Here is a 27,522-nt window from a genome sequence, read left to right as displayed (position 1 = left end):
TGATCTGAGGTTGAGTGCTTTGGGCTGTGACCCACGAGAGATGCAGAACAGAGGTCAGAAGCGTGAAATTACCCTGTGTTTGTGTTTAATTCATCTCAGTCATTTCACGATGAGTTTTGGAGAGCTAAGTACGTCTTAGAATGGCTTGCAAAGAATAGAAATGCTTTGGAATGATTTACGAGTTACTGATGTGTTTGTGGTTAGAATGCAACACAAAGCATCAGCGAAATCCAACGTTGTGTAAATGGCTGAAGTTCTCAAAGTTGGGTTTTGTTGCAGTCGGTCCATTTTTAGCGCTTCAACTCGAGGGCCGGGTTCTCAGTACTGCAGCGTGTGACATTATGGCCAGTAACTGGAGCACAGCTGCTTTATGATGTTAGGACTGGCTGCGGGCCAGGGTTTCTCAGAAATGGCAAATCTCATTTGCCAAATGGCACCCACACTCTCTAGGACATTGCCAGCTTTCTCGGGCGCGCAGCCACGGCCGCGCAATCCCAGCCCGTTTTTCACCACCATCAGAATTGTAAATGACTCAACGTTGGCAACGCTGATATTTTGAGTAAACAGTTCTGAGATGTGGGGAGTCCCAGTGTGGAGATGGGTGCTGACATTGCGCCGGGCCCCCAATCCTTCCCAAGCTCTGATGCTCTCCCAGCACCCTGTGCTCCACCTGCATGCTTTAATGGCTTTCTTGTGTTCCAATGGAAGAGGGAAATCTTTATGCAGAGCTGGAGCTGGTTCAGAGTCAATGTGAAGGGATGAATTACCGTTTCCACTGGTAAACCTCAAATTATTTTACTTGTGTTTTCTGCTCCAGGTTGGGAAAGGGGGGGGAAAAAAAATAATGTTGACCGATCTCTTTGTGTTTTATGCCTGTCCTTTTATGGCTGTGGGAAGGAACAGATACGACCGATTCCAGTGATTGTAATTCAGTTTTAGAGGCTAAAAAGTTTCTCTTAAAACCCTAATAAATAAAGTTGATGGAGGGCTCGAAGGGAACAGGGCTGAGAAATCAGGAAATATTCTGAAAATAGCTTCATTGGAATCAGAATGTAGAAAAAACAGATTCAACAGCCAAAAAAAAAAAGGAACTTTTGTTTCAATCATAGAATCACAACATGGCCTGGGTTGCAAAGGAGCACAATGCTCATCCAGTTCCAACCCCCTGCTGTGTGCAGGTCACCAACCAGCAGCCCAGGCTGCCCAGAGCCACATCCAGCCTGGCCTTGAATGCCTGCAGGGATGGGGCATCCACAGCCTCCTTGGGCAAACAAGTTGATTTGCAATTAGCAGCAAGAGAGCTCCCAGTCCTCGCTGAATTTGGAGGCCTGTTACAGTCTGTACGGGGTAGGAGCCTGTGTGTGTATGGATCTGTGCAGATTTGTGTGCTATTGCAGCATCAAGGGTTGGGTCTGAGTGCTTCCAAGAGCCAAGTGATAGTTTGCAAATTAAAACCTCAGAATTTACAGATAGATTTGTGTACTCTTACAAGCCTTTAAAGTAGAAGATGTCAATACATTGGAAAGAAGACATTTTCTCTTGTGTTTTAGACCCATGGGCCACCAAATCACTGATGCTAACCCACCTCTTTATCCGTTGGGAATATGTAGGAAGACTCAGCAAGAAAGGCTTGCAGCGTGGTCCTGCTCCTACTGTAGAAAGGTTACTTATGGAGGTGATGCCCACAGTGCAGCTGCTGTCTCTTTGATGAGGTTTCCAATTAGCATGGCAGTTTGTGCCATTGTATGAGCAGTTTTCTTTCATGGCCATGAGAAAAAGTGAGTGCTGAATTGTTATATATCAGGGATTAATGCTCCTCTTGCTGCTGTTTTTCAGGATTGCATGTCTCATAAAACTGCTTGTTTGGGGGCCTGCAGTGGTGTTTGACTGCAAAGTGCAGCCTGGTTCTGAATGATGTCAGAACAGGATCTGGCAGATGTTGTTCAGATTGCCGTTGAAGACTTGACTCCAGACAACCCAGGTACAGTATTACCCACTGACAAGGTGGGAATCACTCCTGAGCTTTTCCTTTTAGAAATCTGAAGTGCTTATTAAGACTAGCAGCTGAATTTGAACAGCTTGCTTTATGCATCTTTAATACCCTTTGGATCAGATTATTACTCACGCATAGGTGAGTAAGTGTTGGTAGAAATGGATTTCAGTGTTGGATAGAAATGTTTTCTAGAACAGTGGCCACAGTTACAGAAAATACAATCTCTTATCAAAAACACCTCTTCTGATGCAGAAGGAAAAAGTTTGTTTAAAAATGTTTCCCAAGAGTTGGAGGAGCAGCTGAGGGCTGCCTGCCCCAACCTGGCTGGGAACCTGCTGGGCAGGATTATCACCCACAGCACACGGTCTGCATAGCCAACTATTGATTTGGGAAAGCCTGCAGCATTTTGTTAATGTATTTTGGGGAAAAACTATCTATTGCTACCCTGCATAGAGTGGGGGAAATCCTGTGTTTGTTAGAACTTCATTAGCACTGCTTACGGTTTTGTAGAGTGTTGGGGTTTCAGAAGCCAGTGGATCTGTCGAAGCAGAACAGCTGATGTGGCAACTCTGCTTCCTCATGGTGAGTTCCTAATTAAAAAAGAAACAATATCCAAGGTAACACCCAAGCTTTACACCCTCAGTGGGGCTGAAATTGTCTTAGATCTGGATAATAATTTCGTGAGAAGTAGTAAGCTGTTGTCATAATTTAACACAAATTTGAAAAAAAAATTACAGTATGTTAACCAGACTCCTTTTATATTCTTTGATTTGTCCACTTGATGCATTTGTAACTCTTGTCTCTTGTGGAATGTGCCATGGCATATTTTTCTTTGCAGTTGTGTTGGCGAATCATGAAGTGACAGACGATGATGTAGAGCCTACTCTGAAACGTCAGCGCATAGAAATCAACTGCCAGGATCCCTCTATTAAGGTTACCATCAAATCTTTTTCCGTTCTTATTCAAACAACCAATTAAGTAAGCTTTCCTGGGGGAAACGAACCCATTATATGTATGTTTCTGTGTAAGGCTGGAATTGTATCCTTCTTGCAATGTACGTTCATTTCTCTGCAGAAGTTTTGAGATGTAGAGAACTGATAAATCTCTGGGTGTGAAATCAATAGCTAAAAGGTTATGTGCAAAATAAAATATAAGCAGAGTTAATTCCAGTGACCCAGACATCATTTTGATGAAGTGAACTTGACCCAGAGGATAAACTTGATATAGTGTATTACAATGCCCAGATATGGTTATATACACATATAGGTAATATGTATCTAAGATGAATATTTTCATCATCGTTACAACGTGCAGCATGTTTAAAATTATTTCTTCAGCTATCAGCATTCTCCTGAGAGTTGAACTGTATTTGGTTCAGGCTCAGTTAGCCCAGCCTTCTCTATGCTCACAGAGCTCGCCATGCTGACCTGGTGCCTGTCCTCCTCTTGGGCATCCCTGCCCATGGCAAGGGGTTGGAGCTGGGTGATCTTTGATGTCCCTCCAACCCCTGCTGTTCTGTGCTGCCCTTACTGGTGTAATTTAGTCGTGTTTTTGTCTTGGTGCTTAAGTGAATGAGTTGCATTTTGCTGCCGTGTTTGTTCAATGCTATGTGATTCGGTGCAGAAACTCATAGAACAGTGGAGCTGTGTGTTTAGAGCAGCCGATGGGCTGTGTGAATTGCAGCTATGGGCCACAAGATGGCGTGGTTGCTGTTTGCAGACAAGCACGTGTTACCCTTCAGTAGCCTGTATTTCCCCAAGGGAAACCAAGTGGAGTATGCTTTCTTTTAAATCAAATTGCCTAGGAAAACAGATTTTACTTATTTGCTTTTCCTGACTTGCTGTTCAGGAGAAAACCAAAGTGAGCGGTGTTTGTCATCTCTGAAGTGATTTGTGTTGAAATAATTTCCACTGTAATCATGTGAATTTATCTGTTTGGACAGGAAAAGAAATCTTAACTTTATCCAGAAGGATGCTTTCAGATGTTTATAATCCTTTTGTTTTTAAATACTTTGAATGAAAGGCACTGGCACGTTATTTTAAATGATTGTGTGGTGTATGAAATCATACTAACAAAGTGCTTAGGTGCAAATGTATTTGGCTTGAATGCTTTTGGCATCTAAATAAGGATCTGGATGAGTCTGAGAATGCTGAAATGCTCCTGGATGTCATCAGTTTTGTCCGTGGCTGAGTTTAGTCACTAGGCACACTGCTAGTTACTTTAGAGTCGTTTTCCAGTCGCACTTATCTGAGCTTCCCTATGTGTGTGTTGCTTGAAGATAAATGTGTAAGTTTTTAAAAGCAGTTTCTCTTGCTTTCTCCCCCTTCTAGTCATTCCTGTGTTCCATTAATCAGACAATATGCCTGCGACTGGATAGCATTGAGGCAAAGTTGCTGGCTCTAGAGGCTACCTGTAAATCACTGGAAGAGAAGTTGGATCTTGTCATGAACAAACAGCACAGCCCCATCCAGGTCCCCATGGTGGCAGGTTCTCCTCTTGGCGCTACACAGACCTGCAATAAAGTACGATGGTAAGAAAATAATAGAAATAATGTTGTAAAAATAACCTAGATCCATTTCTCTGGCATCCAGCTCGATGGTTTTCCATATGGCTGTCAGGATCTCAGCGTGCTGCTTTTGAGTGTGGAATGAATTTCTCAAAGGCAACTTTTGTACCGATGTCGTGATGTTACCTCTAGTTAGAGTAACACTAATCCCATCACGCTGAGCCATGGACAGTTTGCAACAGTTTCCACGTTTCATTTTGGCTTGAACAAGACAGATTCATCCATCCAAAAGTCACATCGGCTGTTTTAGATGGTTTTGAAGATTTGCTTTTATTTATTTATCTGGTTGCTTTGAGTTAATGAGTTCATCGTTCTGATTACTTCACGTTTTCATCTGCCAGAAATACAGTGGAGTTTGTTTCATGTGCTTGTTTTCTGAAGACAGTCAGTAGAACAGTGTCTGTATTTGTTTTGGAGGTAGAAATCTGAGATGGAGAATCTGTTGAATAATCAAATCCACCTTGATGAAGGGGCAAGTTTGACCTGGAGCACCTTCATGAGTTGCCTAACGTGGTTCCAAGTATCTTAAACATTGATGTGCCTATCATGTAACCATGGATATTTTTCCAGCCAGAGAAATATGATGATCAAGAGGCTTTTTGTGTAACAACTTTTCCATCACTGATAATTTTATTCCTAGGAAAATCTTGATACTTCTCTAAGAAATTACTGTTTATTTTCTGTTGTAACTGTGTAACATCCATCAACAACGTTCTCATAATGCCACTGTAGTCGAAGTACACGAATGTAAATTGTCTTTTGTCAGTCAGATTTTCCACTTTCTGATCTTTTTCATCACCCATTCTGAACTTCATACTTGAAAAACACTGTGTAAGTTGTGCTCAATGCAGTGTTCTGAGTGCACTGCTTTAGAGCTGCACAGAAAACATTAATTCCTTTCTTCTTGTCGTGAGGGGCATCCATCTGAGATAAGCAGACAAACACAAACCACCAACATTAGCCTTCTTCTATTATGCCACTACTTGCTCATTGCTGTATTTTATTAACTTTTATTATTGATATTTTAATAATTGAGATACATTCTTTAACCTAAACTATCAAGCTCATAATCATGGTTTATTATGATATCTTGCAGTTCATGCCTTTATGAGACAAGGTGGAATATAAGCTTGTCACCGTAAGAAATGAATGTTTCCTGCCTGGGTGACCACTCTAACAAAAGCGTAGTTGCCCATGGCTTGGCAACCAGCTGCTGGTAGAGCTGACTAAATACAAGCACAGGTTCTTCATCTGTATTTGGAAATAAGGCAGTCAGAGTTTCAAAACTAGAAGAATGGAGGGCAAGGAGTGCTGGATCACACAGAGCCGTGTTGGGCTTTGAGAAGAAGAGCCAAGAGCAGCAGCAGCGTAACGCCGTGAGCTGGTTGTGGCATCGTCCTGGTGCTGGGAGCCGTGTCCAGCTCTGTGCAGCATTAGCACGGTCCTGCTTTCCCCTCCACGAAGTGATTACGTCTCCTCCTCTGTCTGCAACGTTTCCTGCCAATGTGGCCATTAGAAATACCTAATTACTTTTCTTTATGAGGTACCACGCTGTTCGAAAATCCCAGTAGCTGCTGAAAGCTTCTTGGCTAGCAGAGCTGGTGCGGTGCCTGACGGCCGTCACAGTGGCAGCCCCACATGATAAGTCTGAAACGCAGCGTGTGCCCAGCCCTGAGATTTATAAGTTGATGAACGTATGGTGTGACAGCACAGCTGAAATCTTCTACCCGTGTTTTAAAGGAAATCTTTCATCTTGAAAGGTTTCAGTCCAGAAACGGCGTTATTTTGGTTAGCATCTTTCCATTAATCATTCCTCCGAGTGAGTAAGCCCAAGTATAAATGGTTCAGGTTGATTGCTTTAGATAAGACAGGAATTTGTTTTGGTTTCACAGAACTCTCTCCCTCATTTGTTTTTCTGGATGCTTTCTGCCAATGTTACGTTGTGCAATTCTGCTGTGTTCTCAAGGATGTAATTTTTTTATTGCTGTTAAATCGAGGATAATGGTTTTTGAAATGTATTGATTTTGGACAGGATTTGCATTTAAAATTGGTATTTTCTTCATAGCCATAAAAACATTCCTGATGAAATATGGGAATTCATTTATAAGTAGGGTTTCTCTTCTCTTCGGATCTTTCCTTTGAACCTTTGTCATGGTGGAGTTAAAATAGGGTTGGGGATGTACTGATCACCAAAGGTGGAGATGGAACTTCATGTATTTCTGCCTTTAATGGGAGAGTTCAACACAACTGCAGAGTTCTGTGCAGTCGGTGTTGGGGTAAGGGCCTGGCATGGTGTCCTTGAGCAAGACCTGCTCAGGGGATGGATGTTGACCAACTCAAGCTGCCTGTGGCTGTCCTGGCTGCCATTCCCTTCTGGTGGTTTGCTCAGCTGGTTCAAGGACACTGTTCTTGTCTTTTTTTGTTGTTGGTTTTTTTTTGGTCTTGAGGTATAGGAAGATTTTTCTGTGCAAAAGAGAAGGCTTGATGCAGTTGTGTACCAGATAGAGTGTAAGAATTTCTGTATTTTTGTAGGTGTAGATCATTAATATGTTTGTGACCACTCAGATTAATGAAGGTATTGGTGTAAAAACCAAATACCTGGAGTTTTTTGTATGTATTTCTATGAATTACAACTCCCTGAGCCAACCTAATTTCATGTTATCAGGAGTCGAATGGCTTTTTCATTTTTGTTGCCTCTTTATCATAAGGATTGTTATTGATTTTAATGAAGTATCCAACAATACTAATCCAGGCTTTCAAAAAGAATTGTAATTCTTCAGTTCTTATCATTATATAGTGGCTGCTGAGGCTCTGGGGAATGTAGTTAACCTCTTTTCCACATAGAATCATAGAATGGCCTGGGTTGTAAAGCACCACAATGCTGATCCAGCTCCAACCCCCTGCTGTGTGCAGGTCACCAACCAGCAGCCCAGGCTGCCCAGAGCCACATCCAGCCTGGCCTTGAATGCCTGCAGGGCTGGGGCATCCACAGCCTCCTTGGGCAACCTGTGCCAGTGCCTCACCACCCTCTGGCTGAAAAGACATCATTCGTTAGGCTACTCTCTGAGTTTAATTTCTGGCTGTTTTTTCTTTCCTTTTATCATTCATTGACAAAGTAGATCAGCATTGTAAACCTTTGGGGTAGTGAATATCTGGAACCAGAGGTGAGAGCTTGACGGTTCCTTCCGAGAAGTCTGAAGGTGTTTCATTTGCAGGTGGGATTTTTTCAGGTTGCCCCAGTTTGAAACAAAGCAGATATTGAGGGGTACAGTATCATGAAAGACATATGGCATAAGGTTTATTTTTCAAGTTACAGGTACATTATTCTGCCTGCCGTGAGCCTGATCTCACACACTGAACTTACGCCTGGAAAAACATTTCTCCGGTTCCACATTCGGCCCTGAAGGCAACTCAACAGCCCTTTGTGTTGGAAAATATGTAAAAGTAAGCCAGGTTCAAGGAGAAAAAAAAAAAAAGTAGTCTTAAAAGACATTGCATTGTTTGGGGTGGTGACCAGAACGTATTTGGAGAATCTTTAGGAAATATTTGGAGTTCATCAGCTTTTCAGAAATTCTTGTCACTTTTTATAAGCAAACGCTGTGTGTTTATCCATTGGGATGTCTGATGGTGGGGCCTCTTTCCAACGGAGCTCTCAGTGCAGCCCTTGAAGTCTGGGAGTGGCTGAGAAAAGCACAGATGAGTGTCTGTCATGGTTTGGGACCGGACCCTGCGCTATCAATCAGCTAACCAACATTCCCCCTTATTTTCTGTTGTCGATCAGCGGCGTTGTGTGCAAACAAACTTGTTTTAAATTAGCAGTTGGAGTGTCGTACCTGCAGCTTCAGCCAGTAGGAGTTCTGTTTGTAATTAATGGGATTGTGTCATGAAGAACTGAGGGGGGCCATGCTGCCCTCGTGTTGAACAGCTCTTTGTGCACCCGTCCAACCCGCAGGCGTTGTGCATGGGAAGGAAGATGGCAAATCTGTACCGTTTCAGGTACATCCTCCATCAGGGGGCACAGTCAATAATAATAGTAATTAAATAATAAGCAAAATAATGCTGGCATTTTGAAAAAACACAAAATCAACAACAAAAAACCAAACCGTTTGAGACAAAGCTGAAGTTTCACTCGAGGAGCCAGGGCTTTGTAATTGCATTGTTGCCCCGAGATGCTGTTACCTTCATGCCTTTTTTTGGCTTCTGCTTTCAATTCTACCTCTCCTTTTCCTTAAATCCCTCCCAGCAAAGACATAACAGAGGGGTGGGTTTCTTACACTGCCGTTTTTGAGTATGCAGGCATACACAGTCATTAGTTTTCAAGTGTGAGGTGTGAGCTCTGTGGTTTTCTGTAAGGAAGGAAATTAGCCACCTGCTCCTTACAACCCCGGCAAGCGTTCAGCTGTGTGGTAGCCTGGAGGAATTGTTGTGGCTTGAAATGCATAAATTAACAGATTACATCCCCAAATAACTTGCTGAGGTGTAGTAGGTGTGTTTGTGTGTGAAAATTAGTTTCTCTTATGATTGCAGTTCAATGTCGGGAACTGAATTTAAGCAAAGACTGCAGTTCTGCAATGAGACAGCAGCCCCCCGGTCCTGAGCTGCACAGCATTGGCTTTTGGCTGCACTGTGAACAAAGTATTTAACGTCTGATTCCCTGAAAAACACACTGTAACCCTTTCCAGAATCTCCTGGTCCGTCAGAAGAACTCATCAGCCTCAACTTCTTTCGAGTGAATCCGCTCCTCAGTGACTGACATCCTTCAAATGCACTGACACACACGTTTCAGTTGCTGGTACACGCTGTAACTTCAGCAAACCTCTGTGATTCATTATATTTGGGACTGACACATCCTTATATTAAAAATAGTTGAGGAACTCTCCTGACTCTGATTTCTATTGCAGTTTGCTGTATCCGGCAAGATCTACAGCAGCCGTGCTGCAAGCAGTCATAACTCTTGTTTTGGACGCTTGTGCAGGAGATTTAGATATTAAGACATGAATCTTGTCCTGTAGGCTCTGCCTGTCTGGAGTTTTTGTTACAGACCTTCCACAAGTGCTCCAAATTCCATGTATCATTGATTTGTGTCCGTTTTGTATTTAATCTCTCCACCACTGGGAGTTAAAATTCAAGTGGGACTGAGGAGAAGCGGTGCCTTGGATTGCTGAGGTTTGTGCAGCAGTTCTCGTTGGAGTTTCACATTCCATTATTGTTGCATTAAGATATCGAGGAGCCAAACATGTAGGAATTTGTTGGTGGGATTTGATAAATTCAGGACCAATATATAACTTTCAGATAGCATTTAGGTTGAGAGTGTGAGGTCAGTTGTAGGATTAAAACAACAATTTGATACTAACATTTCATCTGTTTTTTGGAGTCGTGTGTATGGATGGAACTTAACCTATAGAACGTTCTGAGCTGACCAAGATTTGAACTGTGTTGATTTGTCTTCCCAGCCCATATGTTTTTAACTTATTGATTTCGGATGAAATATCCTTTGTAACAGCACAGTGATTGGGATGATAGCTTAGCAAGCATGGCTGATAACTTTTGCCTGAGAGATAGATGGAAAATAAATGGATTAAAACAAAAAAATTAGCAGTTAGAACATGCTTTAAAAAAAAATCTAAAGATATAATTTTGAATTCTTAAAAGAAATAAAGTGGTAGCAAAGATTTTCAGCAATATACGCTTACAGTCAAGTCTGAAGTGCTAAACTTTCTTCCTGTCTCAGTCTTGCAGAGGCATCACAGGTCTTAGTTTTTGCCTGTTCACTGTGCTGTGGTGCCATAAGCTTCCTTTTGCTAATCTTTGCCTGTGATCAACCCAGAGCCTTTTAAATTGAGAGCTGTGAAACATAATTTGTACTTGTTTCGAATCACGTGTGAATGGAGACTTGTTCCCTCTTAGCTAACATACAGCAACTTTGGCGTCTCACTTGAGTGAATCTGAAATTTACAGCACAAGAAGATGAATGCAGTTGGATGAAGCCTGCAGTATGTCACTGTTCTCAGCTGCAAGCTAAGGAATGAGTTCTGAGCACACACAGAGCTTGTGCCTTGTGCTGGGATGTTTTAGGGATGGACGTCCTTGAGTTGTAAGGGTATCTGCTAATGAAAAAGGGAGGCATAGGTGGGGATCAGAAGAGCTTTGAGTTCCGTGGCTGGATTAGGGGGAACATTTACTAGTGCAATTAGTGTATTAAAAAAGCCATTTAAAGCCAATTATAGAAGCATTAAAATGTAGGTTGACCAATGCGTTTGCCAAATCCCATAAGGTGATATTGTATAAGTTATGGGGAAAGCAGAACTTTCACCTCCATCTGTGGTTCGACGAGCACAGCCAGCTTTTGCATTTAGGAAAGAAGGGTGGAGAGCACACCAATAGAGATTTGGTTCAGAGCAAACGCGTTTGGATGGGTCGTGCTTCTCCTTTTTCCAAAGAAACGTTTGAAAAGAATTCCTGCTTTTAATACCAGGGAGCAACCATTGTAAAATGAGTGAAAATGATTGTTAAGATTTTATTTCAGTGCAGTTCTGGAATTTCAGTGTATCTGAAGCAGTACAGCGGCTCCTGGAAGCACACATTGCATGCTGTGTGTTTTAAGTCATCTAACAACCTAATGAACAGAAGGGGGCAGAAAAGTCTTATGTATTGCTTTGTGCTCCAGGTTTGAGAATGTGGTTTTCATGTCGGTGTCTGGAGATGCTTAGAGTTGAAAAACTCAGCGTTAGGAGCACTCTCCATTGAAAGCACTGCTGTAATTTGGAACGTTTTGTTCCAAGGATACATTGAAAAGAAGGAGAGCACCTCATCAAGCACTGATTGCTGGTGGTAAATTTTCTTCTTATGGAAAGGGCAGATGTTTAATGTCCATGTTGTGACTGAAAGTAACTTACATACCTGTTCACACCGGATTAAGGCACCAGTAGTACTGGTTTTAAAGGCTGCAAAGCCCACTGGTCTTAGTTATGTCTGGAAAAACAGTATGTTAGCAGAGAGAGAAACTATGGTGGTTTTTGGAGAGCGCTGGTTTTGCTTTGCACGAGGTGGGAAGGAGCTGGAGCTGGAGGCAGGGGGATGAGAAGCCGTACATGCAGCGAGGGATCAGCAAGGCTGGTGAGACAGCACTGAGCCAGGCTTCCATCTGCCTCCCTTGGCAGCAGCTGTTATTTAACTGATACGTTTCCAAACGTCAGGAGCACACTTTGGAATCCAAATGTTTTTCCAAACGGAATTTTTTCCCCTTCTGTGGAACTGTACATTTTTGCATATCTTCAGCTCGATCTCTTTGTTCCATATTAAAGGGTGGGGTATGAGAGAGGAAATCTGCTCCCAGTTTCTTTCAAAACGATATTATTTGTAAAAAATACGGATATATGAAAGCTTCAGTACCAGCTCTCAGAGAGGCAACATTGTCAGGCTAATGGGTGAAGCAAGAAAAAACAGAAATAGACATTGAAAATCACTTCTGCACCACTGCTGTGTGCTTTGGTTCTGCCTACAGAAACCTGGTGCTGCTTCGTGATGCTGGAGGCTGAGATCGTCCATTGAGTTGTGATGATTCTGATGCAGGCATTAGAAATCACAGGGAAGTTTGGAAAATGATTTTCATTGCAGGCAACTGTGTTGGAATGGGGCACGTTTTCCCCACTCTGAAGTTTCCTTCCTGGCCCTTTTGCTCACATCTCCCCACTGACACTCCTGTGCTCAGCTGTGGTTGTGCTGCAGGTGGTTTCTATAACATGAATGGATGAGGCTTTTTTTTTCCTTCTGGGCTTTTTTGCCTTTAGAAATAGAGCCGTTTCTTATTTGGGTTATAAGATACGCATTTTATATTAGTTCTCATTCCATTTCCAGTACTTTGCACGTTTGAAATTGAGGGGAAAAAACAACAGTGCTTTTTGTTCCCTACTTGGAGAGGTGTCATCCCAGACTGGGAGTGTGTTTGCTAAGGAAAAAGTAACATTTTACTGCACTGTTTAGCCACAACAGTCTTCTGGTGAGTCTGCTCTGCTGTTCTGCACGCCTGTTACCAACCACCATAGATTACTGATGTACCTTTGTGTTATCTCTTTGCTGTTACGTTTTTGGGTACATTTATCTGTAGAAAGGCTGGTGCCAGCCTGCTGACTGTAAGCCGTGACCTGTTTTTCTGCTCTTTATTCAGAAGCAGAAGAGTAATGCTATTTCTGGTTATAGTGTTCTTCTCTGCTGATTGCAAGCTGACCCAGCTGTACTGTTTTATTGCTTCTTTTCTGTGTCTGCTTAGTCTAAAGCTCCTTCAAAGACTGTTTCCCTGTGTGTTCAGTTTCTACAGAGTTTCAGCTGTGCTCGCAACAAGAGAATTTGTTTTTTAAAGTGAGAGTTACTTTTGCACACACACAGCTGCTGTGAAATCCATGCAGAGCTGAGCTGGGAAGCAGTGGTTCTGCGGATCCCTTGTAGCAGTGTGTGGCTTCTGGTTGGATGGAGAACCCCTGCAAAAGGATGTTAGCGTTTGTGAATGATCACAGTTGGTCATACGGACGTGTTTGGCAGGATAATCCACAACAGGTTGTTCTAAAAGGTTGTTAAGTTGGTTGATACAATTGGTCTGAAAGCTGTAATTCATCTCTTCCTGATTGTCAGCCAACTGAAAGGCAGATTCTGTAGGTAAGGCTGAGCACCACAAACTCTGCATAAATATCTTCTGTGACTTGGAGCAAGTCTGGAGTTTACAGAGAGTTTCCAGCTCAAGTTAATTGTGTTTTAATAAATGCTGCTTTTACTTCATCTTTGTTATAAATGAATTACAGCTTTCTCAGTGGTCAGATTCATGAATCTCTCTCTCCCACGATGGTTGGTGTACTTTGGCTTGTCTTCGTATGAAACCTAATCATTAATGCTGTCTTTATAATGTCTGCTTGTAGGGGATATTCCAGATGCATAGAATTCAAAGATAATTTTGGGTAACTGAACTGTTCCTGAAAATGATGGATAGCATTGCTGCTTTTCTGGCAGTTGCCTATGGCTAGACGACTGCAGAGTTTAGGGACATTAAAACTTTAACTGTTCAAGTGCCTGGCTTGCATGCTCTGCCCTATAGCAGGTGTTTTACTGCTCTGCTTGGTGAACAGTGTTCACTTGGCATTCATTTAGCTGGTGGCAAGTTTGCTCTCTTCTGAAACATTAGGAGCTGCATGCATTCGTTTATGTGCAAAGGAGGCTCAGAAATGGCCTGAAGAGAGGACTGTCTTCTTTCTTTAAGTGCTTGAGGACTGCTGTAAAGATTCCATAACTATTTGTAGTGGTATGTCCAGAGGCACTGCAGAAGGTTAGTTCTGTTAGTTCCTTCTGTTTTGCTCTGCTAAATGAAAGCTTAATCTGGGAGAAAGAGAGCGGGCAGCGTCACGGAGGCCAAGTTCCTTTATGGCATTGATGATGTTCTGTGTGATTGACAGGTTATTGGCAAGAAAAAAGGTGACAGAGTGAAGAGTAATGATCCGATCTAACTCTCATTTTCCAGACTGAAAATTACCATTGGCAGCGTTTTTCTTATGCAAAAGATAAAGGTCTTGTGCATTTAAAAATAATAATAATAAAAGGCCAGAGGCTGAATGTACACACTTGAAAATCATTATCTGGCGTGTTTATTCTTTTAAAAATGTTTTCTGCTGTAATTTAGCAAATTGTTTAGTGACATTAAGAACCATCATCCCCAAATATAAATCTATCTACAAGCATCGTGATGTTAGGATATTATTATTATTTTTTTTAACTAAATTGTGTCCAAGAACAGACAGAATTGCAGAAGCAGACTCTCCAAGTTCTAATGCTTATGGGGAAAGGAATACGTGAACATAAATGGAAACTACTGAAGCCCATGCAACAATGCTGGGTTTCCAAAGCACTCCCTCTGACCCCTTTGAATACTTAGTACTTTAAGTACTTGTAATACTTTCTTTCCATCATTTTCATGAGTATGGTACTGGCAGCACTCGTAGAAAGAATTGCTTCATTTGGGATCTGGTAGCTGCCCTCCCTCTTCTTTGTGATTTTCATTTAGTGCATAAAATAACTGTAATGATAAAAGTAATCCTTACAGTAGGCTCATCTACAGGATAAGATTTGCAGTCTGAAAAAAGAAAACAAAAAAGAAAACGGAATAATTCGCTGTGTGGGCCCAGTAGGCTGTAATAGGATTTAACAGTTTCCTCTGTTGGATTCTTTAAGGCTGCCCCTTCTGTTTTGACTACATAAACTCCTTGTTTAAAGTTGTATAGGTTCAGCAAATTTCTTGTTGCTGCCTCCCTAAAATAAACAAAACTGAGAACAGACAATAGAACATCTCACAGGGAATTTACTGGGGAGCGCATTCCCATATCTGCAGGGAATCCTGTGCCTGTCTGTTTTGCCTGTGTACAAACTGAGACTGAAATCCTGTTGGCAAGCATCAGGCCTCCCTTTTTGTATTGGTCCCAACTGTTATTTTGTTCTCCTTCCAGATAATTAGCTGCTCAGGTTTCACAGCATCAGCTCTCAGAACTTTCTGCCTCGTGATGCTTCGTTGTCAGATCTGGTCAGCAGCATCGGAGCGCTCTGATGTGCAGAGCATGGACTAGAATGATAGCTTCTGGGTTAACCTTCATGATGGTTTGAACAGAAAGGCAACCTCTTCCTCCTCCTCCTCCTTAGGTCATCTGCTTTTGGAAGCATCGGTCTTCAGGAATTAAGCATTACACATTAAAAAATAATAATAATAATAATAATCTTTCTCTTTTAGGATCAAAGTAGAACGGAATGGCTTGTACCAGAGCCTGTGTGTGTTAAATACAGAGCACTGAAAGAGATCTTTTATCCGCCGCCTCGTGATTCCTGGAAATGGACAAGAAGCTTCATTCAGTTATTTTGAAACCAGATGTAGAGTTCCCACTCAGGTTAATCGCTGAGAAAGATCCATCAGTGATTGCTGTGTGCTGTGCTGAGCGGCCCCAAACAGATGCTGTTCTCTACCATAGTGCTTTGTGTGACTCAGTTTCCCCTCCAACCTGATTCTCTGAATCCTTACCACTTGGTAACAGCTCATTTCCAAGTGCAGAGCAACTGATGGACAAGTTGGCTGTTGCTGTGACTGGTTACTAAGATTTTCCTTGCGTCTGTGGTGTCTGGTTTTGCCTTTGTGCTGTATAGCCAGGAAAAGAAGTGTCAGTAAAATGGTATGTTTAGTTAGTGGCTCCTCCCAAACAACCGTATAGTGGATTTTTCCTCTCAATAACCTCTCTTAGTTAATAGGAGAATGCTCAGAGAGGACCTGGTGTTTGTTGTAGGCGTAAATTTGGAGGGAAGAAAGGATTGTGGATTTAATCTGTGAACTTGAACATATATTGATGCATTGAGGGAGGGGTAAATGTGTGCTGATGGTTTATAGTAAAGTGTTTCTTCATTCACGATGGCTTTAAATAAGGTGTGTGCCATTTGGCTTCATCTCCAGAGTGTCTTTGTTAAAAATGAATGTTCTCTTAAGAAAAAAAGAAAACAAAAACAAACCCAAACCAAACTTCCTTATTTTTAGTGCTAAGACTTATTTTTTTTAAAATTAGAGCTCAATTTGAGCCAAAGCTTAGGGAGTTGATAAATGGAACTTTATTGAATTGATCTCGACAGATGCCATTAATTATTCAGTGCTCGTTAAAAACGAGCTTTGGTGAGTGAAATTTTAAGAAGGTACTCGCAAATGTTTGGGGGAAAGATGGTGTTAATAACATCCGATAGGAAGCGTGAAATTTGTGACCGTTTAAGCTGGTCTGTACAAACTTCATCCATTTGGACAACTTGGGGGATGAAACAAGAACACGTGGCTGCTGGGCTGGGGCAGCTGCCAATGCTGCTGCCTGTTTGATCAAGTAGTTGGTGGGTGTTTGGCCTTAAAACTGGGGGAAATACAAGTTGCCTTTTTACTTAAGTAGGAGAATGTGGTGTCTGGTAACGTGCACAGTTTGTTTTAATGAGAGATCCTGTTGAAAAAGTGACTGTGAAAACGTCGTCAGCCTTTATGCTCCAGATTGCAACTAAAATAAAGCAAAAATCCCAACCCATTTATTGCTTAATAGAACTTGAACTTCGCATGGACATGGGAAGCCATAGCACACTCTGTACTCGTCCATGATTAGACAAACATCTTCCAGAGCTTCACGAGCTTTGCAGTCCAACAGATCATTGGCAGTCCTCAAGGAATCCCATTTGTTACTAGCAACGATTCCAATTGCTGGAGTGGGGGAGCGGGGCATTAGGCCCTGGGATTTTTGTTTCCAAAAAAACCCCATATCAGCCACTTCAGCGGAGCCAAAGTTGAGATCCATTTATTGTTTGCTCTTAGGACAGTTTCTTATCTTTCCATTGGATCTTAACGATGGATATTGGAGGACTTAAAGTCTTAGGAGCACACATGAATATTCATGCGAGCGGGCGCTGTTACAGCTGAAATAAACAGAGTTGCTGTCATCACATTTGTTTAATTTGTTTGTCTTTCATATTTCTTTTCAACAATTAGCCAAGGAATACAGTTAGGAAAAATAAATGGCCATCAGTTATGTTTGAGATGTCGGACAAGTAAAAACAATAGCAGACTGTTTACTGTATGGAGCAAAGAGAAAGAAGAAAGCCTTCACTGTGGCTAAAACACAAACATCTCTTCGGAGTTCTCTCTTCCCTTCACTTCACCATGACCAAAAGCAGCTCCGACATCAAAACGATGCCTTGCTCAGCAGATAGAGCAAGGAGTAACAGTGTGGGAACAACGATGGTAATCTCAGAAACAAAATCAAATAGTAAATTGCATGTCGAAGACATTTGCTTACTACATTTACTTCTGTATTGTATTGCAGACTTAGTGTTGTTTTTTAATGAGTTTCTCATTGCTGGTTTCTCCTTGCTACTAACTGCTTTTCTGTTGTTTTAGATTTAATATAAGAAACAGCTTAGTCTTGTTGTTATTTAATGTTCTATTCTGATGCCCTCAGTGCTGCTCTCACCTCTGTGCCCCTGAGAGCCCCCAACCCAACAATATGCACTTTTAAACTAAATTCCGTATCTGATTCTGCTGTCAATATTATCACGTTCTTTTTCTGGGGATTGTCCTGCTAGCAGAGATGCTTTATCACGTGAGTTGGCTGTAGGAGCTCTGAAAATGTTCACTTCCAGGCTTCTCAAAACAAGAATTCGGTGACTCTCTGGAGCTGTGGTTTGCAGACTTCCTCCTGTGTGTCTTGAGTTGATGGATTCTTTATCACTTTTCCAGGGGTTGTGGACTTTTATATAACTCCATTGAAGCTGTCTGTCCTCTGAAAGAGTTATGAGTGCTTAAAGTGATACAGATGTCAAGTGGACATGGATTCAAGTGAACTTGGAATCAATGGATTACCAGCTTTAGCATTCGATACGTAACTGTGATGCGGGGGGAAAAACAGGGACTGCCTCTAAGCCTTGTTCTTTAAGTAGGCTACTTGAACAATGAGGTTGTGTTCATGTCTTCTTTTAAAGGCTCTCTCCTTTACATTCCCTTTTCCTCTCTGACTTTTGTCTTGCAGTGTTGTTCCCCAGACCACTGTAATACTGAACAACGACCGGCAGAATTCAATTGTAGCCAAGATGGTTGGGCAGGAAGAGCCACTGAGCAGAGCAGCGGATTCTCTGGAAAATATCCTTAGCAAGTTAGTAGCAGTTGTGGGAATCCTCCCCCTTCTCTTCCTCCTTTGACAGATCAGCAGCGGTCTGCAGCAATTCCCAGTGAAAGTGAGGAATGTTTTAGGTGTGGGGGGAAAAGGTAAAATAACTGCAAGTGCTAAATGAATTCATCAGTCCTGCCTGGAGAAAGCCTGCATTTGAAGGTACAGAGCACTGCTTTGCTGCTGGTGTGCAGAGGACATCTTAGAGGATCTGGGATGAGCTCAGTGTTGGTTGAGAGATGACAACTGAAAGAGTTCCCATAGCTACGTATTTTTTTTGACATGGATACATAATTGCTTGGGAACGTGCCAATATCCTGTATTTAATCAACTGAATAAAGAATACACAGCAGCCCAGCAAGGCTGTTAAACTTTGTGCTATCAAGAGCATAGTTAAAATTAAGTGGAGTTGGAGATTGTGGATAGGAAATGTTCTTAATACATTTATATAAACTGTTGTACTGCAACGTTGTCTTTATTCTGCTGTTTCTCCTGATCAAGGATTGTGTTTCCCCAAAGTTACATCCTTCTCTTTTCTGCAGTGCTGTTCCTGGTCGTAGGCAGAACACCATAGTGGTGAAGGTTCCAGGGCACGACGACAGTCACAATGAAGATGGAGAGAGTGGCTCTGAGGCCAGTGACTCCGTTTCCAACAGTGGACAATTAGGAAGCCAAAGTATTGGGAACAATGTCACTCTTATTACGCTGAACTCTGAAGGTATGCTGGTCTGAGACTACATGAGAAAAGTAAATGGGAGGGTGGAATAAACCCAAATTCAGCTGGAAGCTTCTGTACAGCAAGCATCAGATAGGAATGAATAATAAGCTGAGTGAATATATTTTATATATATATATATATATATATATATATATATTTATATATATATATATATATATATATATAAAAATCTATATATATACTTAGATATATTATATATATACACATATATTTAGATAAAATCTATACTAGCTTTACAGACAGAGCAGCTAATTAGAATTGCCTGTAAAATTTAAAATGTATGCCCCCCTGTAGCAGCGCAACCTCAAGGATTTTTCTGTCACTGGGTTGTTTCAGGAAAACAAATGCTATCTCTGGGAAATAGAATCTACTGATCCATCTCAAGTTGTTGCACCAACCCACTCCTTTAGTTCTCACAAATGAAAAGTATTTATTTTAGCAACTCTTAACAGTTTTGTAAGTAAATTCATATGAAAGACACTATTAGCAGAATAGTGGACAGTGTCAGCTTCTTCTGCAACAGATTTTTTTAGGTATGTCACCTTTAATGAAGTCCAAGAATTTTAAATTAGCCTCATAAAGTTGCTCTATTTTACATGATTGGAAATATTACAACATGGAATGTTAGTTGGCAGTTTTAGGCACAAACAAGATGGGATAAGGGGCACTGAGTTTTAGATGGAAATAACTTGTGATCAATTCTGCTCTTTGTTGAACTTGAAAAGTTGATCCACTGAAAGTCTCATGCACCAAAGATGGTTTCTAAAAATACTGTTTGGAAGCATTTGAACCTGAGATTCTTTAATTTGTCTGGATGCCCATACAGTGTTTCATAAAGATCCTTGGAGATCTGTCCTGTGTGTGTGTTGTGTTGATGAGCTGCTCCTGAGGAACACTTCATAGTGGTCAATGGAGAATGAAAGGGCACTTAGCTGTCTCAGGAATCACTCTCAAAAAGCATTCAGATTGCAGATAGTGCTGAAATGAATTTTAAATCTACATAAAGTAATTGTGCTAGTTGTATAAGTTCCTTGTTGAACTCTTTCCTGATTAACTTCATCTTCATTCCCTTTTGGCTTCTGCGTGAGGAAATTTGTTCTGTGCTTTCTGGAATCAGATGAATTTAGCATAAGGTCTCTGCTTCCTCGGATTAGGGAATATCTGGAAGTCTTTGTGCTCAAGTTTTGATCAATGTCTGATGACAAGGAAATCCTAAAATGTCCAGTTTTACAAGCTGTGTTCTAGTTAACTATTTCTTCCAGATTGGTGAAACCAGCGGGAGGAAGGTCTGAGTCTTATTAGTCAACTGAAGGCAGCAAGCAGGAGGCATCACTGATAATAGCTTTGGCTCTGACTAACTTAATGATGCAAGGAATAGAGATAGATCCTGAGCCTGTGGAATGTAAAGCCAGAACTCCCTGGCTATAGGAGCTGGCTGAATGCAAGGTATGCTCACTGAGGTCTTCGGAAACAGCCTGTAGCTGTTTTCCATGTTGGAGTGCCAGTAAGAAGGCCAGTAAAACACATCATATGCTGCTTTGGTGGAAACCAGGGGAAAGGATGAAAAAGGAGGTTGTCAACTTTCATTTCTTTATTCGGTTTTAATATGGCTGATAGGAGGAGGAATGGCACAAATAGAAGTGATAAAATTGCTATGGTGCAGATGCTGCTCAGGGTGATTCAAATTACCCTGTATTGTTTCAATGGAAATTGAAGTAAGTATTTTTAAAGATGTTTTTTTTTTCTTCTTTTTTTTAACCCCAAAAACTTTGTGGAATTTCTATGAAAGCAGGCATACTTTGGGCATTCATGAGCACAATCTGGTATGCACAACGTCATCAGAAAAGGCTGCATTTGTGACAGTATACAATGTATGTATCACTCAGTATTTATTACAGAAACTCTTCTCTGAGCTTTCATTGCAGAGCTTTAAAGCTGTGAGGTAGATGAGGTAGAAAAGCTTATGCTACCAGAGAGGGGAAAATACTTTGCATGCTCACACTTAGCATGTGTTGGCCCAGATTTTAAGTCAGGAAAGACTGAGACATGTTCAGATAATCTTAAATGTCCCAAGTGAAAATGGGGTGTTGCTGCAATGGCAGGGCTTGTGTATGAAACATGCCCTCTGTGGGGTCTGTTCATATTTCATACAGCTCTGCATTCCCTGTGTCAGGAGCGAAGTTTCTAGCATTAGGAGGGAGGTTGTTGTCTTATGCCCTTTTTGCCTTGGTGGTTTTGGCACGGATTTGCCCAGACAAATGTGATGTTGGCCTTTTACACAGCTGTATATGTAAATTGTGAGGAAATGGCTAATCCATTAACGTCCTCAGATCTGATTTTCTTCAGACCTTTAGAACAGTCATCCATTAAAAATCTCCTGGAGATTGATGAATGCTTGGAGAGATCAGATTAGTAATCCCCAGGCTTACCTCTCTTGCCCTCGTGGAGATGAGAGGCCTGCTCACACAGCAGGAATGCTAAGCAGCATAGCCTGCAGTATGTCACAGATTAAATTATTAAAAAAGGAAGCAATGAAGAGTAACAGCTCAGCTCTGCAGACTTGTTTTCTTCAGCAGCAAAAGGCAAAAGTTACAGTGCCCATCAGCTCGCTTTCGTTGTCTGGAGCAGAATTCTGAATGGCTTGGAGTTGCGCAGAGGAATCTGGGTTGGTTCTGCGGTACGAGAGGACAAGAAAGGCAAACTTTTAGCCCTTTTTCAGCATGCCTGCCATTCGTTGCCTTCTGTCTAGAAAGCAAAACACATCTGTGTTCATGGTGTGCTGTCAGCTGACACTGAGCATGGCCCTGACTTGTGGGGGTTTTCAGGATGCAACTCATGGATGCATTGTTTGCTCTCTGCTGGCTGTTTCCAAAAGACATTTAATCCCATATGATAGTTTAGAAAACATTCATTTTTATTATGTATTTTCCTGAGGCACTCTGTGCTTTTTCTTTAATCTGGAAGAAAGCTGTGTTTAAGTATTTTGGGGAATTTTCTTGTTTGCTGTCCTAATTTTTTTGTTCTCTGTGCGGATTAAGGGTCTTTTTTCATTGAATGGAATAAGGAAGGAACGTTTATCACTAGAACATGTTTAAAGTGGCTGTCATTAGTTGATGGATGTGCTTTTTGCTTTTTTATGAGTCTGGTTAATTTTGACATGGGTGGGTTTTTATGGTAGGTTTTGAATACAGCATATTCCCAGTTTGAACAAAGTTGTGCTTTTTGCATCTTGAGCTTTCTAATGAGGCTTAAAGCCAATGAGCAGCTGACGAACGAAGAACGTTTTTAAATCATTGCCATCAGTAGATCTTAAGGAACTGCTCCAGAAACAGTTTGTCAGTATTAAGGGACGTGGTTGAGTAGGGAACTGCTGGTGGTGGGTGGGTGGTTGGACTTGGATGATCTTGGAGGTCTTTTCCAAGCTTGGTGATCCTATGGTTTGTAGTTGTGAACGTTTAGCTGTGTGTGCCGATAGCTTCTCATCCATTTAACCGTGATCAGAAGGTGTGCTGAGCTGTGTGACTTCAGGCACAAGCACCCTCCAACTTTGTACAATTCACTTACGAAAAGTAAGCAGAGGAAGTGACCTCCTTAATTCCATCGGTGCAGTTTTGGAGGTGGAAAGGCTCCTCCAGCATCACTCATCATGAAAACTTGGGTCCTAACAGCATGACATTCTTTTTGGATTTTGTCTTCCCCTGCAGAAACTGAGAAGAACATTAGATCCACGCTAGTTTTAAATTACAGAAGTTTTAAACCTACAATATGAGGTACCTATATTATTTTCTGGTTTTAATGAGTTCTCTGGTACTGGTATGTGGCACTAATCCTGCCAAGGGTTGGTTTTCAGTTGATTGAGCCGTAACCAGGCAGCCCTGCGCGCTTTCATTCTCACCACAAATCTTTAAACAATATTCTGACGTTCTCAAATGTGTTTGTCTAAACTTTCTCACTGCAGGGAGTTCATGTTAGATGAGGAAAAGCAAGTCTGAGTAACCAGGAGCGATTGAGCTTTGTTAAGAATGGTGAATAGACTTTCAAATGATCAACACCTAAAAAGGAGGCTTTCGTGTTCTTAATAGATAACATGTGAGATGAAAATAACACTTGTCCAGGTTCCTTCCCATCCTATTCAACTCTCTGGCCTTCTATTGAAAGAGCCATTACAGATACAGCCTTCCCAACCTGTCACTGCAACCCCAACACTGTGCATCCCATGCCTCTGTACAGCACCCTGTGAGGACCATTTGCCATCTCCGCTCCTCAGAGTAACTCTCATTTCCTCAATAGTCAATGATGGGTTTCCTTACATTCCTTACATTACAAAGTTCTGGGTTCTGTATGTATTCTGCACTTCCACAGTACTTCCCTCAATGCTCAGTGCTGATTAGAGATCATTGTGTGGTTGGGTTTATAGGAAGCCGTGGCCATTCCTCACCTGCTCTTCAAAGTTTCCCTTTACAGCATGGATACAAAGAGAACTTGCTGGGTTTTTCTTGCTGCTTGTGCACAGAAGAAGTACAAACTTGAAGAGCCAATTGAATTTAGCAACCAAGCTCAGATGCTGAATGCTTCTGGTAATAAGCTCTCTGAAGGCACTCTGATTATTCTCTACACACTTATCCCTAAGAGTACTTTGATCAGCACCACACATTGGTTTCAAGGTAAAAGAGATTTCAGGATATAAGGAAGAGAATATTATAAGAGTGTTTTTCTTTTATACATTTAGTATGTGGTAATATTTAAAGCTTCTGTTCTGTGACCTGCAGTACAGACAAGAAGAGCATCTGTTCCAGAAACGCTAATTCACATTGTTATCCTTTAAAATCTGTTTCTTGGACAATAGAGTTACTGTCCTATTTTTAATAAGGAAGGAAGGAAAGCTGGACCTCTCATCTTTGTGTTGTAAGAATACCCCATTCAGCATTGCTGTGCTGCCTTAAAAGCAGATGTTGTTTGAAATGTCTAAGCTAAAGCCAAGGCTTTGAAATTGCTAAGAAAGAAGCACACTGGCTGAGTATGTGAAATGCTTGAAGAGAGCCCCTTGAAGACTATTTTTAAGTGATATAAATAAAACAGCAAGATCCATTGATTTAGCTCTTGGTTCAGTGAACTTTACACTTGATAACTCTGACATGCAATGTTTGGCACCGTGTGTGATGGTTTTGTATCCTATCTGCTTTCTCAGTGTTGTTTTTACTGCATTTTAAGACTATGACAGAATTAGAAGTAGAAATGTAAACATGCATATTTTTGGAGAAGATAAGGGCAAGCTGGTCTATGTAGTGTGTTAATTAAAGGAAAAATAGGTTTTTTTTCCTAAGGAAAACTGCTTAGTCACTATCTGTTTCTTCAGCTTTGCATCTGAGGCAGTTATTTTCCAATAGTAGTATTTAACAGAGCTCACCATTTTTGAAGTGTGATACTAAACAGCTGTTTTAAGTGGCCAGGACTTCTTTACAGGACTTCTAGTTCGCTGTTAAGATGGAATCCTTCATTTTATATCATCGCTTACAACTCTTCTGCTTTTCCTGCTGAGCTCCTCGTGTCCACATGCAGACAGCAAGAGTGAACCTTCACACAGCAGACATTTTCCATCCTTAAAATAGCAGTGTGCACAGCTGATGTGAGCACACTGATCAGACCTCACGAACTTACTGATGGGTTAAAGCCAAGGAAAGCTATAGGAATGGGACAGCATTGAGTTTGGATTATTGGGAGCTCTCTGCTAATCACACCCCCATGAACCCTTGCAGGGCCAAAGCCCTCCAGCTGTTTGACAGGAGTTTACTTAAGAAGATGCAGAATCTCCTACACGTTAGCCAGAATATTACTTAATGTCTCCAGGACTGGGGGTTTCTTTTTGTTTTGAGCTTAAGTAATCTCTCTGCCTTTCTATGGCAGCTACCAGGTGGTTTTTTTTCCTGCTGCAAGTACCAGCTTCCACCCTGCCTTTCAAATGCAACTGCACTGAGTAATGGAATGGGTTAATTCCAGTATTTATGTGGGCAGGTGCTCCATCTTGTTTGCCTTTGTTTTGAAGGGATGGTCGACAGCACAGGGTGAGAGAGCAAAGCCCAGCTTTGTTTCTGGTCTTACTGCTGGTGCTTACATGTTGAATAGGGGAACATGTCCCAGTGGAAAGATGTGAATAGCAGTGCAGGGTCTGCCATCTCCTTGGGTGGACGCACATGTGCGTGGTGAGACCAGGCATGAGATCTGCAATGACTCTTATCTCATGGCTGTGCTCTTGGCACTGGGGTTTGGATGCTGACCACAAAGCTCCCTGCGCTGTTTCTGCAGCAGTACATGGCAGTGCAGCAGCCCCAGCCTCCTCTGCCTGCTCACACGTGCTTGCTGAAACCATTGCGTTCTCTGGTCACAGAGAAACGGTCAACTGTGTTCTGAGATAAAAGGAATGGACTTAATACAGTCAAAAAGATTTGAAAACAGCATTGAAAAGCAAACTAGTTCTGGATTCAGCAGGATGGAGATAAAGGCAAATTTTCTGATCTTGAAAAAAACAGTGAAGAGAAACCAGAAACTTAGATTGTCTGTCATTGAAATGAGTTTCTGAGTGCAGAGAGCAAATCAGATAAAAACATCAGGACTTTTAACACTGGAAATAGGAACGATCGAGAGCCACTTTGCTGGTGATACAGTATTTGGCGTACAGAAGTGCAAGGAAGCACCTTTCTGCAGCACATATCTCATGGTGGAGCTCCTCTGCAGAGTGCATTCTGTATGCCAGAGTTTAAGTGGAACGGCAGAGCCATTAGGAAAATTAATGAAAGAAAAATCCTTCGGGGTGAAATCAGAAAGGTTCGTGTTTACCATGGCATACAGATGAGTGCGTGCATTTATATGCGTTGGTTTTTAAGCAAAGCTTGTTATCTGACTGTATTTTTGCTCCCCAGCCCTTTGAGTGTTTGTTGTCTTTTGGCAGTCTTGAAAGAGTAGAAGCTGTGCTGCTGTGGTTGTGCAGTGCCTGGTGGAGGCCTGGCTCAGTATCCGAGTGTTGCAATGCATGTACTAAATAACCCGGCCCATCTAGATCCCATCTAGATATAAATATAATGCCTGATAATTCACATCAGGAGCCATTACAGTGAACATAAAAGGAGGCTTGAGTGTTGGAAGCTTTGAATGAAAGTAGCTTTAATCAATAGTATTTATGTGCTAAATAATTGCTCAGAGAAAAGAACGTCCATCAAACTCTGTCTTTTTGTCCCTCTCCCTATTCAGTCTCTTTTCTCCACTCATTCAGAGCCGGTTCCCTCCTAACTGGCACTCTGCTTCCTCTTCTCACCGTTATTTTGGATGTCAGTCTTTTCATAGTTGTGTCCAAGGTGCCAGATGTGCTGACAGTTCAGTATGGCTAATATTTTCATTGAATCACAGAATCCATAGGGTTGGAAGAGACCCCCAGAGGTCACCTAGTCCAACTGCCCTACTCCAAACAGGGACATCCACAGCTCCATCAGGTTGCCCACAGCCTTATCCAGCCTTGCTTTACAAGTCAGATATTTTCATGCATGATATGGAGAATTTTAGCTTGTGTGCCATCAGGTAGATCAGCAAGATGGTCACATGTAACTTCACCCATGTAAGTTTCACTGATACTAAATGATTACACAGCAAAGCCTGTGGACCTCAGCTTTTAAGGCTTTGGGTGATGGTTATGTATATGTGTTTATATATGTGACCTGGAGTGCACGGGAAAAGGAGAGGTGAGGAAAAGGCTGGACGCATCCATAGAGCTGTCAGAATTCTTGTTAGGTTACCGTGCTCTTCTGCATCATCAGACTCTCATTACCATCAGCATTTTGGTACTGTTCAGGTTTCATTTGGACAGGAAGAATTTCATTTAGAAGGCTGCAGGAAATGAATTAATGTGGCATATTTAAACCAGTTTAGTTTGGACTGAATGGAAGTGTTGGCGTCAACACTGAGTGGATGTATGCAAAGACCACTGGTAATTTCATGCACATCATTTTTCTTTAATGATTCCTTGTATTTCTGCAGACAAAAGGAAGCTTTCAGTTTCAGCTTTCATCCTTAAAGCAGGATGGAAATACAAGAGAGAATTTCACATGGGGCTTGCATTCATAGGTCAGAATAACAAGGCAGTGTCTTTTTTGCAGGCTGCTAGCAATAAAAGGACAGTTGCATGTGGTGAAAACAGTATGTTCTGGACTTGGTGCCAGTAGAGAAAAAGAGACAAAACCACACAAGTGTTGATTTTGCAGATTGATAAGAATCTTTGGTTGGTGTAGGCTGATAGCAAGAGTACAGATGAAAGTTTCCCAATGTATTAATTACTTACACCTAATGGTAATAGTGTGAACTGGTAAAGTAGTGAGGTTTGGAAGGCATGTAGCACCTTCCTTTTGCTTCCTAGGTTTTCTTCTGAAAAACATCCACATCTCTCCAATGACATCTTTGCTTTGCCAGCTCTGTCCAAATTTTTATCAAACACTCCATTTGTCTTCAGGAACAGAATGTTATTTTCCCTGATAAT

At 41.6% G+C, this 27,522-nt stretch overlaps 1 protein-coding gene across 10 annotated transcripts in view; it reads left to right on the top strand.

Moving 5' to 3' along the window:
- The window catches only part of LOC125699466 (BTG3 associated nuclear protein), a 126,848-nt gene that overhangs the window by 8,768 nt on the left and 90,558 nt on the right, over positions 1-27,522 (top strand). For 8 of the 10 annotated variants that reach the window (XR_007379571.1, XR_007379572.1, XM_048959025.1 and 5 more), the window contains exons 2-7: positions 1,837-1,981; positions 2,504-2,575; positions 2,832-2,926; positions 4,324-4,523; positions 18,125-18,247; positions 18,805-18,980. Coding sequence is in view for 8 of the 10 variants with exons in the window: in XM_048959025.1 (XP_048814982.1) it covers positions 1,912-1,981; positions 2,504-2,575; positions 2,832-2,926; positions 4,324-4,523; positions 18,125-18,247; positions 18,805-18,980 (736 nt within the window). In the remaining 2 variants the exon portion in view is untranslated. The remainder of the gene's footprint in view (positions 1-1,836; positions 1,982-2,503; positions 2,576-2,831; positions 2,927-4,323; positions 4,524-18,124; positions 18,248-18,804; positions 18,981-27,522) is intronic. The other 2 variants (XM_048959027.1, XM_048959030.1) reach the window with 1 other exon arrangement.

Source organism: Lagopus muta, chromosome 12, assembly GCF_023343835.1.
Source record: "Lagopus muta isolate bLagMut1 chromosome 12, bLagMut1 primary, whole genome shotgun sequence".
NCBI classification, from domain to species: domain Eukaryota; kingdom Metazoa; phylum Chordata; class Aves; order Galliformes; family Phasianidae; genus Lagopus; species Lagopus muta.
Note: the sequence above shows the minus strand (reverse complement) of the source record. Positions and strands in the feature narration are given on the sequence as shown.